This window comes from Carcharhinus amblyrhynchos, chromosome 6, assembly GCF_965287045.1.
Source record: "Carcharhinus amblyrhynchos chromosome 6, sCarAmb.v2.hapA, whole genome shotgun sequence".
NCBI lineage: Eukaryota > Metazoa > Chordata > Chondrichthyes > Carcharhiniformes > Carcharhinidae > Carcharhinus > Carcharhinus amblyrhynchos.
The window spans coordinates 79,289,458-79,306,890 of record NC_137329.1 but is presented as its reverse complement, the minus strand read 5'-3'; the positions used below and the strand labels follow the sequence as shown (position 1 = coordinate 79,306,890).

Here is a 17,433-nt window from a genome sequence, read left to right as displayed (position 1 = left end):
GGAAGAAGCTGTTCTTGAGTCTGTTGGTACATGACTTTTGTATCTTTTTCCTGAAGAAAGAAGGTGAAAGAGAGAATGTCTGGTGTGCATGGGGTCCTTAATTATGCTGGCTGCTTTGCTGAGGTGGTGGGAAGTGTAGACAGAGTCAATGGATGGGAGGCTGGTTTGCATGATGGATTGGGCTACATTCATGACCTTTTGTAGTTTCTTTCTGGAGACAATTTACACCTTTTTAACTGTACTTAACCCTCTCTCCACTCACATTGTCTGCACCTGAAAAGATGTGATTACCTATTAAGACTCGCATTCCAACTATTATCTTGTAATTGAGTTTGTGTGTCTATATGCCCTGTTTGTGAACCGAACTCTTGACTTATCCGAAGACATGTGCTACCAAATAAAGCTCCGAAAGCTTGTGCTACCAAATAAATCTGTTGGATTTATTTAACCTGGACTACTTACCGTGCCTACCCCAATGCCAGCAATTCCACATCATCATACAGTTCAGTCAGGATGGTGAGTGGCTTGGATGGAAATTTTTAACTGCCGGTGTTCCCATGCATCTGCTGCCCTGATCTTCCTGGTGGTAGAAGTCATGGGTTTGAAAGGAGCTCTGAAGATGCCACGATGAGTTGCTGCAGTCCCTGTTTGAGCTGCTACCAATTTAGTGTCCAGATATGGATTTATTCATACTTTATAATAATTGAAAAATATTTGTCTGTAATTGTAAGATTTTATGATATCATCTATCATCTGTTGGTCATAAAGTTTGTCTGTTCAAAATGTTATTCAAATTTCAGAGTTTTGAGAGCTGATTTTTTTTTCAATGAAACTGATAAGACTAGATGGCAGCTTAGAATCATAAAATCTCTACAGTGCAGAGAAGGTCATTCAGCCCATTGAGTCTGCACCAACTCCCTGACAGGGTATCCTACCCAAACCCCCTCATCTGTCCTATCCCCGTAACCGCATATGTTTACCATCCATCTAACCTACACAGTGTTTCTACTTAACTCTGTTGAACTCACTGATAGTCATGCAGCATAGAAACGGATCCTTTGGCCCACCATGTCAATGCCAACTATCAAATACCAATCATACTAATCCCATTTACCAACATTTGTCCATGCTATGCCTTGGCGATTTATTTGCTCGTCCAGGTGCTTCTTAAATATTGCGAGAGTATCAGCCTCCACCACCCTCTCAGGCAAGCAGATTCCATATTTCTGGGTGAAAAAAACTCTTCCTCTGATTGCCTCTAAACTACTTACTCCTCAACTTAAACCTATGCCCTCTGGTCTTAGACACCCCTGCCATGGGGGGAAAAATTCTTATCATCTACTCTACGTCTCTCATAATTTTGTATACCTCTATCTGGACTCTCTCCCTTCTCCCCTCTCATCAGCCTCCTCTGCTCCAGGGAAAACAAATCCAGTCTCTCCTCATAGCTGAAACTTTCCATCACAGGCAACATCCTGGTGAATCTCCTCTGCACCCTTTCCAGTGCAATCATTTCCATCTGATAGTATGATAACCAGAACTACACACAATAAATAGTCCATCTGTCGCCCAACCAGTGTTTTATAAAGTTGTACTAAAATCTCCTTGCTCTCATATTTTATGCTCTGGCTAATGAAGACAAGCATTCAGTTTGCCTTCTTCACCACCCTATCTACTTATGCTGCCACCTTCGGGGATCAATGGACTTGTACACCAAGGTCCCTTTGTTCCTCAACACTCCCTAGGGAGCTGCCATTCATTGTGTATATCCTCCACCTATTAGACCTTCCAAAATACATCATCTCACACTCATCAGGATTAAGTTGATTAATATCAGTCTGCAGGCTCAGACTATCCTCCACTTTCAACAACACCACCAATGTTTATGTCATCTGCAGACTTACTAATTATATCTTCTAGAAGTCATTCATGTACATAACAAACAGCAAGGATCCCAGCACCAATCCTAGTGCTATACTGCTTCAATCACAAAAGCAGCCCTCCATCATCACCCTTTGCCTTCTATTAAGCCAATTTGGGATTCAATTTGCCAATTTGCCTTGGAGCCAAGACCAGCCTTCCATGTGAGACCATGCCAAAGGCCTTTCTGAAGTCCATGTAAACCACAGCAACTGTGTTACCCTCATTAATTAATATAGTTAGTCACCTTTCAAAAAACTCAATTAAATTAATTACTTAGGATCTCCCACCAACAAATCCATGCTGATTATACCTGATCAATCCCTGCCTTTCCAATTGTTGATTAATCCTGTCCCTCAGAATTTTTCCCAATAACTTCTCTACTACTGACGTTAGACTAACTGGCCTGTCATTACCTGTATTATCCCTGCTACCCTTCTTGAATAAAGGTAACACATTTACTATCCCCCAAATATCTGGCGCTTCACCAATGGCCAATGAAGATTTAAATATCTTTGTAAGGGCCCCTACAATCTCCTCTCTTGCCTTCCATAGCAGTTTGGCATATATTTCACAAGGCCCTGGGGATTTATGCATCTTTATGCCTGTGAAAATATCTAATTCCTCTTCCTTATTAATCTTAACGAATTTCACTGTCCCAATTGAAATCTCCGCTACAATGTCTTCTTGGTGAATACAGAGGAAAAATATTCATTTAACACCTCACCCGCATCCTCTGGCTCCATGCACAGATTACCCCTTTGGTCTTTAATGGGCCCCAGTCTTTCCTTAGTCATCCTCTTGCTCTTAATATATCTATAAAATGCCTTGGGATTTTTCCTTTAATCTTACCTGCCAGCGGCCCCTCTTCGCCCTCCTATTTTATTTTTAAGTATTCCCCTACATGCGATACTCCTAAAGGGCCTTCCCCCTTTTTAGTGTTCTATACCTACTATAAGCTTCCTTTTTTCTCTTTATCAAATTCTTGACTTCCGATGACATCCATGGTTCCCTGGATTTGCCACCCTTGCCCTTCGCTGTTAGGAACATGTTGGCTTTTGGTGGCACTGAATAACATTTGAATCCTGTTTTGTTCCAATCCATTTTAACTGTCCCCATTTCATGATCTTTTATTGTACTTTAAAAAACAGTCAATGATTGGAATTGGCTACATCATTTGAACAGGCCATTATCTGTAGCAGTGAACAATGTGGGGGTGATAACTTGTGATTGATGTGTAGAATTGGTCAAATGAATATTTTAAGCAGTGTTTTGGTGAAACTGTCCAAAGCGTGTTTGTGGAGGGGAGGATATGCAACACTGGTAAGAGATTAAATGTATGATAATATTATAAACCAATTGTTAGCTTTGCAGTTCAGTTTTTGATCATATTATCTAGGCTGGGATTCTGGTATAGCACTAAAGAAAAGGCAATAAACCAAGCATGTCTCTGTCCACCATCACCATCCCCGAACCCTGTCCACATGTCCCGATAATCATGGTGGTAGTTAAAGAACCATAGCAACCTTTGAAGAAGTATATCAAGTTCTGGTGTCAAATCTCCATTCCCCTCTAAGCAATCAGAAATCTGATGAAGGAGCAGCACTCTGGAAGCTCGTGATACCAAATAAATCTGTTGGACTTTAACCTGGTGTTGTGAGACTTTTTACAGCAACCAGAAACACAGATTCGCTGACAATCCAAGATCATTGCTGTAGGTGAGACTCCATTGTCTGCAAAATGCCAGCGTAATGGTGAAATATTTCCAAACAGATTATGCATAGAGGTGTGGAAACTTCTGCAACAAACTTCCAGTTTATGCCAAAATTTAAGCCAAAATTTTCCCATTGGGAAATAACTCCAAGATTTCCTGAAAATTTCATTAGCCAACATAGAAAGGTAAAATTAGAGTAAACAATCAGAGCTTAGATAGCACAGATCTCCATATTCCTTCTTTATTTTCCCGTGAACAAAGAGAAACTTAAAGAAGGAATCTTTTGAGCTATCGTTTACACGCAAAAGGCACAGCACATTAACAAAATGCATTTGTGGGAAGTTTGTCAATTTTTATGTTCTGATGCAAAACAGATGATATGGTTAAAAATCAAGAAAATCTATTTCAGTCTTTAGGGAGGCAAAATGGGAAAAAACTTAATAAAAAAATCAGAATTATGATTATGTTTTGTTTTTAAAATTTTATGTTTAAACTTGCAGCCTCAGTCGGAACGATAAAGCTTAGGAAATTTGTGTGAGCTATATTTTTGTATGAGGGTTGGGGGGAAGGTAGAGCTACCTATATTAATGAGAGCGCACAGCTTGGGTTTAGGCAGAATTAGTGTAAAAGACTGGAGAAATTTAGGTGTAACAGAAAATGATGTAAATCACTTGCAATTTCCTTGAGCGTTTGCTCCAAATATTGTCAGCACTTTGTTCCAGCAGAGGCCTCAGGAAATTCTAAGATACAGATTTTTGGCATGTTCCTTATGTGATGTGGTGCTATTATTTAAAATGAGTTCCAGCTGTCTGAATTCTGTAAACATTGTTGTCTTTATTAACAGTTACCCAAGACTACCATCGTCATCATAGTTATAAGTGTATTGGCAGCGTCAGTGCTGATGATGTCAGGCATTATCCTTATTTTTAAGAAATATGTGTGTGGAGGAAGGTAAGAACCTGAAGTCTGTCTTTGATTTTCCTTGCTTTACTCGTACTTATTTACTGAATTAAAATAAATAATCAGACCACTGGTCTGATTATTTTAGTCATGCATTTCATTATGAGCAGGTTCATAAAGCACCTGCTTGGTAGTGTGAAACACAGAGACTGCAGCAAGAAACAGTAATATTCTGATCACTCATTGTCTTACTTGCAGTTAACAATGAACTATGGCATGGCTGCAATTCTCAGCTCACTTGCTGGAGTTTCATGGGGCTTTTTTTTTTACCAATTTAGAAAGTTCCTGTTTATTATAAAGCAAAGTTGAAAGGCAGGTTCTCAGTGAAGATACCTGTGTCAACATAGAATCCCTGCAGTACAACGAGAGAAAGATGAGCAGAATGTGATCAAAATAAGCAAAGATGTTAGCCACAATCTACACAGGCCATAAATAATTGGAAAGTTTGCCAATCTTTTTCTTCTGAAATGTTGTTTTAGCACATGATGGCTCAACAGTTTTTTGCTTGCCAGTGTACCTTGTTTATTTGCATCCAGTTAGTAGCAGGAGATGCAAATATCTTTTCATTTCCTAGTTGTTGTGCTTTAGAGGTTTGAGAAAGCATATTTCCCAGTTGAATATGTACAAAATTACTCAAATGGGTAATTTTTTTCTCTTTCTATAGGGCCTTGGTCTATCGTTATTCAGTTCTGCAAACTAATACTGATGAAGTCTGCATTGCTGATAACCTGGATAGTAGCAGATCAAACACAGAGAGAGTTTACCATGATGATTCTGATGTTGTGAGTACTTCACCTATTTTAAAGTCTGTTAAGTGAGTGAATCCTGAGAGTCAATGTATAATCTGCCCATCCAACCCTGACATGCTCACTGCCATTTCACACACAATTGAACATTGATTGGCAATAGGCAGGACTTGTATCTGCCCTTGGAAGGAGGCCTTGTCTTGGAGAACTGCAACTGTTAGCCAATCTGGTCGACAACTCAACAACCCTTGAGGCTCAGCCCTGCAGTGTCCAGAAGAGAAGTCCCAGGATAGCTCTTAAGTTAAGTCCAGAGAGGGGGTAAGGTGGGGTACAGTGTGTACTCTTAGGGTCGAGTTAAGGTTCATTTCCATTGATTTGATTTATTATTCTCACATACATTAGAATACAGTGAAAAATATTGTTTCTTGGGTGCTATACAGACAAAGCATACTGTGCAAAGAGAAGGAAACAAGAGAGTACAGAATGTAGTGTTACAGTCATAGCTAGAGTGTAGAGAAAGATCAACTTAATGCGAGTTAGGTCCGTTCAAAAATCTGATGGCAGCCAATGAACATACATAGGAATAGGGTGTTAGAGCACAAATACTGGACCCATAGTTGAAAACTAATGAAAATTTCTCCTATTCCATCAGGTAAATTTTACAAAAGACAAGGCCACAATTGAACAAACCTTACCCTGAAAGATTTACATTATCAGTCTGCCAGTTATTTGTTTATCTCAGAAATGGCACTCTAATGAATAAATCACGAGTTCTTGGCAAATGAATACCTGCCAGCGAATACCTGCCTAAGAGGCAGGTTTGGCAAGTGTGAGCTGAAAGTAATTCTGTTTGTCTTGGCTTCCTACGGTTAAACATATCAAATGTTTTTTTCCCCCTCCCTTCCCCCAGGATCTTCTTGAGTAAGCCTGCACTTGGCCTGGACAATATGAAAATTATCATTCGCCGACTTAAATTTGCAAATTGGACTTGGATTCATCGTTATAAATGTTATGCAAAAGAATGTTGCCTGCTGCCATTGGCAGAAACCCTCCTTCCTGCTAAGACAGTCTCCTTTACCAGCCAAAGCTGTTTGCAAATTTAAAGCAAGTTTTTTTTTGTGCTACTGCTAATAAAAAAAATGGTGAAAGTATATTCCTATCATTGTGTGGATATGTTCATGTAAGCACTGGCCGTAGAAGCTTATTCACAGAATAAACTCTACGTGGCTTCCTATCTCTTACAGCCAGTGCACAGTAAAACCACTCTCCCTGTCCAGATTATCAGATGGGACAGGAGGAAGCCCACAGACAGAACATCTGCAGTATCTACCCTAAAATGTGGCTCTTAAACTCATCGATTCTTTAAACTAAGCAGAGGGAGACATTGCAACTGGTCAAAAACAATAAGCCTCTTTAGAAGAAGGGAATAGAGTTGACGTTTGTCTTCACAGCCTGGGTCTTAAACTGCCCAAGCAGATCAATAGTTATTTGAGAGCCAATCTGATTAACATCTCACCTGATTACTGCCCAGTCCGTGGAGATGGAGATTTACCACATTTCCCCTCTTCACCTTAGGGTATAAAAGAGGCTCTTCTTATGCATTCACCTCATAAAACCAGGGGGGAGTTGAACCCTCATTTAAGTGCTGTTCAGGGAGCAATTGTAACTTTAATTTCAGCATAAGGACAGCAACATTCATGGAAATTACCCCAATCTTCTGCCATAATCCCTACAGAACCCTCTTCCAATGGCGAGAGAAATGGCATAAATGGCCAGTTTCTCTATTCTTCCACCACATAGGGCAGCTGATGAAAAGATTCAAGGTTCATATGCTTTTGACTTAAATAAAAACTGTCATTTGTTTTATTGTGAGCAATGCAGGGAAATTGTTGCTTGTCTGTGGTTGCATTTGTTTCAGTGCTGCAGCTGGAGTAGAAATTCTTATTTGTCATACAAAGCAGGTGATCGTACAACCCCACTCAATATTCACTTCCACTAGATCTGATATTGGGCAGGGGCTTGACAAGCATGCCATGTAATACCATCTGATTTCCCTCCAGTCCCACCAACTGTGTCTTTGGATTGTTACATGATGATTGAATATATTTTAGTAAAGTAGCAAATAAATTTTTTTTAGTTTGTATGCCAATGCCAATGATAGATTAAACAGCTTATTAATAATCCTTCCTCAGAATCTTTTGCACTAAAAACATTTGAAAATCTTGCAACATTAGGTTTCCCAACCCTAGGATTTCTAAGCTCGTTTTTGCCAAATCTGCCTCTCTCTTCTGTTATACATATCTCCTCATTCATAAATTGTATGTGAAAATCTAATACCCTTTTTGAAAGTATTTAACTTTTCACTAAGCAATTACTTAACCTCTAAGTTGGAATCCTGTAAATAATTTAGCTTCATCCAGTAAATTCCTCAGCCTAAGTTCCCTTCCTCTCTGTTCCCATTGCCTCATCCTCATTAAATATTTTTTGCCTATTTTAGTTGTGATGTTAAGGATTCAGTTGCCAAGCTGATGTATAATAAAGCATCTTGACTGACATCTTGCATTATTTTATGAAAAGCACTAATAACACTACTTTGTAAAATGTACACTGAAATGGGAGCCTAATGTAAAGCTATGCATAGTGATGGCTGCTGATTTTTCAGACAGGTGACACCCAACCAAGCCAGCTTGTTCCCAAGACAACAGGCCCCTCACACCAATACCTGAAATTAGGGGACAGGCCATTCATCTCCTTGCTACTTTTGCATGTTTTCCCAATGAAAAGGCAAAATAAAACATACAGATGATGAACTAACTGAGCCAGAAGCTACATACATGATCATCTAAAGTCAGAATTGGTCACCTCTCCAAGGCTGAGACACATGTACATCATCCTAGGTTGTGAATCTAGGCTGGACACTTAACAAGTGACTACATAAGACTTTGTACTGGAAGATGTTGGACGAATACAAGCAATTGGAATTCTACAATGACTTGGTCCTTTGGTTCTGGGAAAAATAGCTCTGCACTACATCAAATCTTGAATTTTTAAGTCATAGTAAACAATGTAAAGAATAATGACTGATCTCTCGAACAGGTTATCTAATGTGGGCATCAACAGATGTTTCTTCGTTCAGCTTAGAGCTTTTAGCATTGAAAAGATTAAGCATCAGGATTGCCAGAAATAAACTTTATCGCCACTTGTCAAGCAAGTTTCTTTTAACCGGCTGATAAAGGATAGGGGAGGACTTTTCTATTAAGTGAATAATAATACCATTTAAGGCTTTGCCCTGGTGTGAGGATGGCAGTGTCAAACTTACGCACTAAGTTCCAACTTGTGCCACAAACCATGACTATGGCACAGCAAGTGGGCCAGTGCTAACCCTTCTCCAAATGTCATGTTACATGGAAAGAGGTACCCGAGTGAGACATATCCCTGGAAATTTACTCAAACAATCTTGAAGTCAGATACTTAATGACCAAAGAACCATATCAACTCATCTACATTGGTTTAAATGCAATTGGTCTAGAGTTTGCAGGGAGGGGAAGGAGAGTTGATGGTGAATAGTCAGCGTTTTCAGTTCTTATTACATTCATGTGGATTTTTTCTTAATGCTGTGAACTTTTATCATTTCTTAAGTAATTCAGGATCATTTGGATATGGTATTTGTGCATATAAAATAATCTTTGTTCAAGCTAAAAGCTGTTTTGGCTGATAAATTACGTCAATCAGATTATGTTGGCCTTGCAACTGCTGAATAAATTCTGCTTTGTTAAGTAATTATGTGTTTGATTCTCTTTGCTTTTCTTTATAAATGGCAGTGCACTCGTGTGTTCAATATCAGTAATTGAAGGTCAGGGGTAAACCTATTCCATGAGTCAAAATGTCTTCTCCACTGTTGTGGCTCAACAGTAGCACGCTGAATCAGAAGGTTGTGGGTTCAAAATCCATTCCAGAGTCTTGAGCACACATGATCTAGGCTAAACCCTCTGAGCATCATAGGGGTGGAGGACTACATTATCAAATGTGCCATCCAAAGGCAAGATTTTTAAACCCCAGTGTAAAAGTCCCTTCCCTATACTCACAAGAGTGATGAAACTTCAAAAAATATTGGTTGTAATGAGCTTTATATTATACTGAAAATGTGAACAGCATTATATAAACACAAATTATTACAGCAGTTCCTGAAAAGAGCCGCAATTATTATTTTTTCATTATCACTTTATTGATTACTGGCACAATGCCATCTGCAATGTGAACGTTCAGGAAGGGAAAAGGTGTGCAATGTGCAACAGACCATCATTTTCCTCAAGACAAACAGCAAAGTCCCAGGCACCGAACATGTGATTACAGTTCGATTATCCTCTCTGTTAGAAGGGTAGTCTCCATTTTTTAAAGTCATCTTACAAGTCATATACAGTACATATTTTGAAGCCATTTTAAACCTCAGGAAGAAGCCATACAAATACTTAATGATCTCTTAAAGTAACTTAAATCTTACTAAGAACCTTTTACATTGAAACATCAAATAAGTCAGTTTTTATATCGGTAAAACATACACATTTAAAGATCTTTTCTGTAATCTCAATGTGACATAGAAATGAAAAAGAAATCATTTAAAACTAATAAAATGTCACATAAATTTGAAGATCTTTTAAAATCAGTTCAAACTTGTTAAAAAGTCAGACAAATAAAAACTACATTAAAAAGTCTAAAGCTAGTAAATTATTTTACAGCTGTCTGGACTTTGCATTGAGTTCAACACCTTCAGACCATAATCTCTATCCTCCATCTTAACCCTAATTTTTCCATGTTTTTGTCCCAACACCCTCCCCTACAGAACCATTTGTCACATCCTTCAATTTTGCTTTTACAGAGTACCCTTGCTGTGCTATTAACACATTCTGCTATTTTAACTTTATGCCACAATCAGCACTTTCTTGAGTCTTTAACGCTCCCTTTGTCTTGTGCCCATGACATCTTTGTCAAATCTGTCCTGGTTCCCATCTATCCCTAACCTATTTTGCACCTCCTCCACCACCCCCTCCTAAACACTATATCATCCATCACATTTTTCCCTATGTAGCTTTGAAGAAGAGTCATACAGATTCAAAATGTTAACTCTATTTCTCCCTTCAAGATGTTCCCAGACTGGCTGAGTTTTCCAGAATTTTCTTCCTTAGTTTAAAATTTATTCACTTCTGCAAGTTCCCTTGGCTTCCTGAAATGGTTGATCAACTCCAAAGCAGGCTTTATGTCTATTAATAACAGCTCCAATTTAAACAGCATTAAATCCTCTGTTACCTGTGGGCAATCAGTCCAAATTCACAAAGGGTCCCTGTTGCTTCACAGAGCAACTCAGCGGGACTATCAGTAAGGCTCCTTGTTGGAGTCTATTCTGGTGTCCTGGTCCAGGACCCTAACACTGGAAATCCAGTTGGCATTACAGTCTTCAATAGTGGTTAATGTCACAGCTGTTATTGTGAATGCAAATTCTGGGCCATAAGAAAGGCTAAATATATAAAACTTTACCAGATAAATTATCCTAAATCTCACTTGCAACTAAAACAAATGGGCATTTGAACTGATATAACATTTAGTTTTAGATATTTACATATGTGCCCATGTTTATACTTCACACAAGCCTCTTCCAACCTCTACCTGATTTAACCCAGCCTTGGTCCAAGAATGTCAAAACAGCAATGATTTAACCCAAACAGCATATCTTTCATTTCTTTCTCTATTCCATAACTAATACTCCGGGCTTTAATGTTGTAAGAATTACAGTAGAATCATTCACATTGAATTACTTAAATCTGTATAAATATACTTAAGGATATCAGAAACTGGAGTCCTCATGTGCAGATTCACCTGAAAGTGCTGACTACGGTATGTATTAAATATTGAGCTATATAGAGCAGGGGTATCCAGGATTCAGGCTATGCTGAGTTAGCTCAACAGAAATGGGGCCACAGTGAAGGTGCTGTAGTTAACATAAGCGCTCTCGGCTAAACAGGTTTAGTCAGTTTTCCACCTCTAACCACCATCCAGTGAGATAGAAGAGCCCAAATTTGTTGTTTTGACATTCTTGGACCAAGGCTGGGCTGTGTATCTGCCAATTTCACAATCCTAGACAGCAATTCTCCAGTTTCTCAAACTTTCCCACCAGCAGCCAGTGTGTCTCTCCCACACCCACACTGGCAGCCAGTGTCTCTCTTCCCCACCTCCACCAATAGCCATTGTCTCTCCCCAAGTCTCACCAGCAGCCAGTGTCTCTCTCTCCCATTCCCACCAACAGCCAGTATCTCCCACCCAACCCCATCAACAGGCAGTGCTCTCTCTCTCCCCCACCCTCACCAGCAGCCAATGTCGCTCTCTCCCAATCCCACCAGCAGGCAGTGTTCTCCTCTTCATGATCGTTGCTCCACCCCCCCACCATTCAGTAGTCACCTTGGCTCTTCTCCCCACCATAAAAATCCGATTCCTTTCCCAGCAGACTTACCATTCGTGTTGTGCCAAATTTCCAGGTTTCAGAGTGAAGAAAGCTGCTGCTCCAAATCAAAGACTAGTTCTCTCCCACACCCACTGCTGATTGGTTCACTGGTGATTCTAGCAACAGCAAATGCGGGAGAGAAACAGCCTAAGTTCAGAGGGGCGGTTCTTTGCAAAATCTTCACATTCAGTTACTGACATTTTTACACAGGCCAGATTAGAGAGATCTGGCAGGCCTTGAGTTGGACAAGCCTATTTTAACAGATTGTCTTATAAATGGCTTAACTTTCCACAGCTGTACAATTCGGATGGAGCATTCTTATGGCGCATGGACTTTCTCCCCACACAGTGAAAACATTGGAAAATGGGATTGACGCCTTTTCAGGGTGTTTCATTGATTGCCGCCTTGCTATATTTTGGCCTTTACAACCCACAAATGAACAACTTCCTTCACATCTGACAAAAGCCTTATTCTGCCTTCACCTTTTGACTGGCTGGCCAATTGTATAGCTTTGTTTGAATTTTTGTTTTCCCCAAATTGTAAGAAATTAGATAGATTCTCATCTAAAATGCCAACAAATATTCTACCTCTGAACATCATCTTTTTGGGTTTGATACTCTCACATTTTGGTTAGGCGGTACAACTCATTGGTGAATGGATTAATCCTTTCACCCTGTTTTTGACTGCGCCAATTAAACTTTGCCCTCTCAATTACTATTTTGATGAAGTATGAGCCAAAGGCTCCAATGACATCTTCATAACAGGCTGTCTTATTGTGCTTGCCAGCACATCAGCTGTTATGCTCCCAACAGTGCTAACTTGATCTTTGTTCTGTTTATTGGCAAGACCTTAAGTGTTGCAGTATGAGGTAAAATATCTTTGCCAATTTTGTCATTGCTCGGCCTCTCTGGGGCCCTCAATATTTTGAAAGAATTTTGTGGGGGAATAAAGTTATAGCCATTTTTCACTCAGAGTGAAGGTTGTCTTTTCCTACACTGTATTGCCCATCAATAAGCTGCTACCATTGTTTGGCTTCAAAGTCCTTTACCTGCTGAGCTGCACAGTTACTGAGCTGCATTTGAGGCTTTCCCTAAAAGTTCCTATTGTTTCTCTGTGGTTATAGTCACTGCTGCCACCATCTGTTATTATGGTCATATCTTTGGATCTGTAAGGTTCTTTCTCTCGAAGAGATCTTGCTGGATGCAATGGTCCTTTTTTCAAAACACATCTATTTACACGCTAACTATTTTCATAGCTTAAATATGACCAAGACAGAGCTGGAGCTAATCTTTTTCTGGAATTTTACCATCCTGCCTGCCATGGGAATCGGAGCAGGTGAGGGGCAGACCATGACAAAGTCTGTTGACTTTGGGTGGAATTTTACAGTTTTGGGACGAACGAAGCTGTAAAATCCTGCCCTCTGAGTTGATACTGTCATCTTCTCTGTGAGTAACATCACTGTGACGTTGCTCCAATGCACATGCTCAGTAGCTATTATTAGTTAGCTCCTTACTCCTCACAGAACTGAGAGTTTCATTATCAGCTGTACCCAATGATATGATGACAAGCCTTGACTTTAGGATATGATAATTGCACAAAATTACTCAGCTGACTTTGTGGCATGAAATGTGAATGTTGAAATTGAACATTTTTTTCCAGTTCCAAGCCTATGGAATAAGCAAAATGTTGTCAAACTTTGCATCCCAAGTTGCTTAATCTGAGACTTTTGAGGTAATTCAAATCATCTGGTAAATAAGTCGTTAAAAAAGTCTGCAGAATGCTCCTGAAAACTTGGATTTAGCAACTGCATATACTCATAGCTCACATAATGTTCTCAAGTGAGCAAATTCACCACAGTGAAACTGCTTGGAAAAAGTCAGAAATCATGATTCCGTTTGTTCTTGTGTTAAAGTAAGTGGGGTAAGACCATAGATTGTGAGACTGCCAAGGTCACTGATTACACTTGTTTCAAAAAATGGTGGAGTAAGTTCACAGAACTGCATAATTTGTGGAAGATGTCAAAGGTCACGATTTATCCAAGAAAACTAGGGAAAATCTTGAGTTTTTGCCCATGTAATTTGTATTAACTATACCACAGGATCATAGAACGATATAGTATGGAAGTTGGCCATTTGGCCCCCTTGTTTTGCTGCTACCTCTTTGAAAGACTTACCTGACTAATCCCACATCTTCCCTGTAGCCCTGTGCTTTTTCTTTTCCTTTCAAGCGTTTATCCAATCTTTTTAAAGTCATTATTCTGTCTGCCTCCATCAATCTTTCAGCATGAGTACTCCAGATCATAATAGCCTGTGCATAAAAATGTTCTTCCTCATGTCCCCCATAGAATTTTTCCCAATTATCTTAAATCAGTACCTTCCAGTTTTTGATCTTCCTCTCAGTGGAAACCATCTCCACTTATTTATTCTATCAAAACCCTTTATGATTTGCCCTTCATCTTCTCCTCTCCAAGAACAACCCTAATTCCTCTAGTCTCTCAGTGTAACTGGAGTCATTCAGCCCTGGTACAATTCTAGTCAATATCCTCTGCACTCTCACTAAGGCTTTTGGATTTAGTTTTATATTAGCAGCTGGTTTATTTTAGTACACTCACTTCCCTCACCCCACCCCCTTTCACTTTTCAGTTCAGCACTTCACATTGTCAATTACATAATCTCTGCTGACTTATGAACAAAAAAATTATCATAAGCACCCTTTCACTGTTTCATTTAAATCTCTTTCACCATCTTGAGGATCTAATTGATCACGGGACATGGGTGTTGCTGGCTGGCCAGCATTTATTACCCATCCTTGGTTGCCCACGTTCAGAGGGCAGTTGACAGTCAACCACATTGCTGTGGCTCTGGAGTCACATGTAGGCCAGATCAGGTAAGGATGGCAGATTTCCTTTCCTAAAGGACATTAGTGAACCAGGTGGGATTTTCCGATAATCAACAGTGGTTTCGTGGTCATCAGCAGATTCTTAATTCCAGATTTTTTTTATTGAATCCAAATTCCATCATCAGCCATGGCAGGATTTGAAACTGGTTCCTCAGAACATTGGCTGAGTTCCTGGATTAATAGTTTTGCTATAATACTACTAGGCCATTGCCTTCCCACCTTTTTGCCCTCAATGCAATATGTCTACTCTGTACTCAAACAATCTCCTTTGTAGGTTTCCCATTGTTCGATTGATTAACTTGCCAATCTTGGAATCCACTCGACTTGGGCCAGATACTTCCTCAACTCACTGAATGTTGCTCTCCTCCAGTCGGATTTTTTCGTATTTGATTTTTCCTTGCTCTTTCTCATAGGTTTTCTAACACTAATGAAATTATGATCACTCCATTCCTCAAAATCAGATCCAGCACTTCTTCCTCCCTAGTTGGGCTTGAAAATCAAGAAACTTCTCATATACATTGCAGCAATTCTTCCTCTCTTTACCCTTTATGCTATTATAAGACAAGTTCCCAATTATCCCTACACTATAGGTTTTGCTTCCTTCTCTAATTTGTCTGAAAATGTGCTTCTCTATCTCTTCTTTCAGGTAGCTTATTGTATACATCTTTGGTTCTTTCACAGAGTCTGGGTAATGTTAGCAAGACTAGCATTTGTCATCCATTCCCAATTGCCTTTGAACTAAGTGGCTTGTTCGGCCATTCCTGTGGGCAGATGGGTTTTCAACCCAGGCAGGGTGTAGTGATATTGTCACTGGACAAGTAATCCAGAGATCCAGGACAAGATCGAGTTATCTGGGTTCAAATCCCACCCCCCATAGAAGATGGTGAAATTTAAAATCAATAAAAATCTGTAATTAAAAGTTCAATGATGACCATGAAATGATCGTTGTAAAAACCTTTCTGGCTCACTAATGTTCTTCAGGGAAGGAAATCTGACATCCTTACCTAGTCTGGCCTATATGTGACTCCAGCTTTGCAACAACGTAGTTGACCCTCAAATTCCTTTGAAATGGATGACAGTGAAAGATGGGCAATAAATGCTGGCCCAGCCAGTAACACCCACACCCGAATTTTTTTTTATTCATTCATGGGACTTAGGCATCGCTGACTGGCCAGCATTAATTGTGCATCCCTAGTTACACCTGTTCAGAGGACAGTTAAGAATCACATTGCTGTGACTCTGGATTCATATGTAGGCCAGACCAAATAAGGACTGCAGATTTCCTTCCCTAAAGGACATTAGTGAACCAGATGGGTTTTTCAACAACTGACAATAGTTTCATGGTCATTAGTAGATTCTTAATTCCAGATTTTTTATGGAATTCAAATTCCACCATCTGCTGTGGCAGGACTCGAATTCAGGTCCCCAGAACATGATCTGAGTTTCTGGTTTAATAGTCTAGTAATAATACCACTAGGCCATTGCCTCCCAAATGAATTTAAAAAATTGCTGATAGTTGTCATGATCACCATTATTGCGATTAACTTTATATTCCAAATTTATTAATTGAATTCAAATTCCGTCAGCTGCCACGGTGGGATTTGAACCCAGAGTGGGGATCTAAACTCTAGATGCTTGTACACTGACATTGCTAGTATGGTTTTCTCCCACCCATGAAAGGTAATGTTGGCAACTGAAAAATGATGAGCATTAATGTTATGTAGAATAAAGACAATTGTTCTTAGGAGGGTTTAATGAATAATTGCAGAAGCAGATATTGCAAAAACAGCTTAAAGTTGTCATTGATTGTTAACAGAAATGTAGGAGTTGAGATAAAGTAGACTGAATTCCTAACATGGTCAGCACGTTCTCTGTGTGCTCAATATACAGACCAATTATATCACAGTGAACATTTGCAAGAAGATGCTGACATTTTAGTGTAACCAGAGGGACAGTATCATAATTCTTTTATTGTGTGCTGAATGTGTAACCAACAAGGTTACCAAGTTTTATCACTATGTTGGGCTACAGGGTGAGCTGGGGGCCTGGAAGGTATAACCAGTATACCTTCACTGGTTATAAAGGTAAATTAAGCAACACAAAAGTAAGTGCATTGAGTTTCATGAACATGTTTATTGTAACAAACCTCAACTGAGTAAAATAGCATGGCAGTTTGACTTACTGTAGTTTACAATAAATCCTATTTCACTGTACACATAGGGATTGAAAACTGATGGACAAACAAAAAAGCTGTGGATGCTAGCAAAGAACAATACAACACAGGAACCGGCTCTTTGGCCCACCAAATCTATGCTGACACAGGTGCCTCTCTAATCTAATATCTTCTTGCCTCTACATGGTCCATATCCCTCTATTCCCTGCCTATTCATGTGTCTATCGAGATGCCTCTTGAACACTGTTCCAGGCATTCATCATGCTGTGTGAAAAACTTGCCCCTTACATCTCTTTTAAACTTTCCACTTCTCACTTTCAAACAATACTGCTGAGTAATTGACCCTTCAACCTTAGGAAAAAGACTCCAACTACCCACTCTATCAAGCCCATCATAATCTTGTAAAACTCTATTAAGTCACCCCTCATCCTCCGATGCTCCAATGAAAACAATCCAAGTTTGTTCAATCTTTCATAGTCTACATCCTGTAAGTCAGGCAACATCCTGGTAAATCTCTTCTGCACCCTTT

General features: G+C 39.5%; 1 protein-coding gene across 1 annotated transcript in view; it reads left to right on the top strand.

The window, feature by feature from the left end:
• Window positions 1–9,120, top strand: part of LOC145344031 (sortilin-like) — a 111,183-nt gene extending 102,063 nt beyond the window's left edge. The window contains exons 19-21 of the mRNA XM_080190758.1: window positions 4,479–4,585; window positions 5,259–5,376; window positions 6,251–9,120. Of these exons, the coding sequence (XP_080046884.1) occupies window positions 4,479–4,585; window positions 5,259–5,376; window positions 6,251–6,265 (240 nt within the window). The 3' untranslated portion in view covers window positions 6,266–9,120. The remainder of the gene's footprint in view (window positions 1–4,478; window positions 4,586–5,258; window positions 5,377–6,250) is intronic.
• Window positions 9,121–17,433: the final 8,313 nt, after the last annotated feature.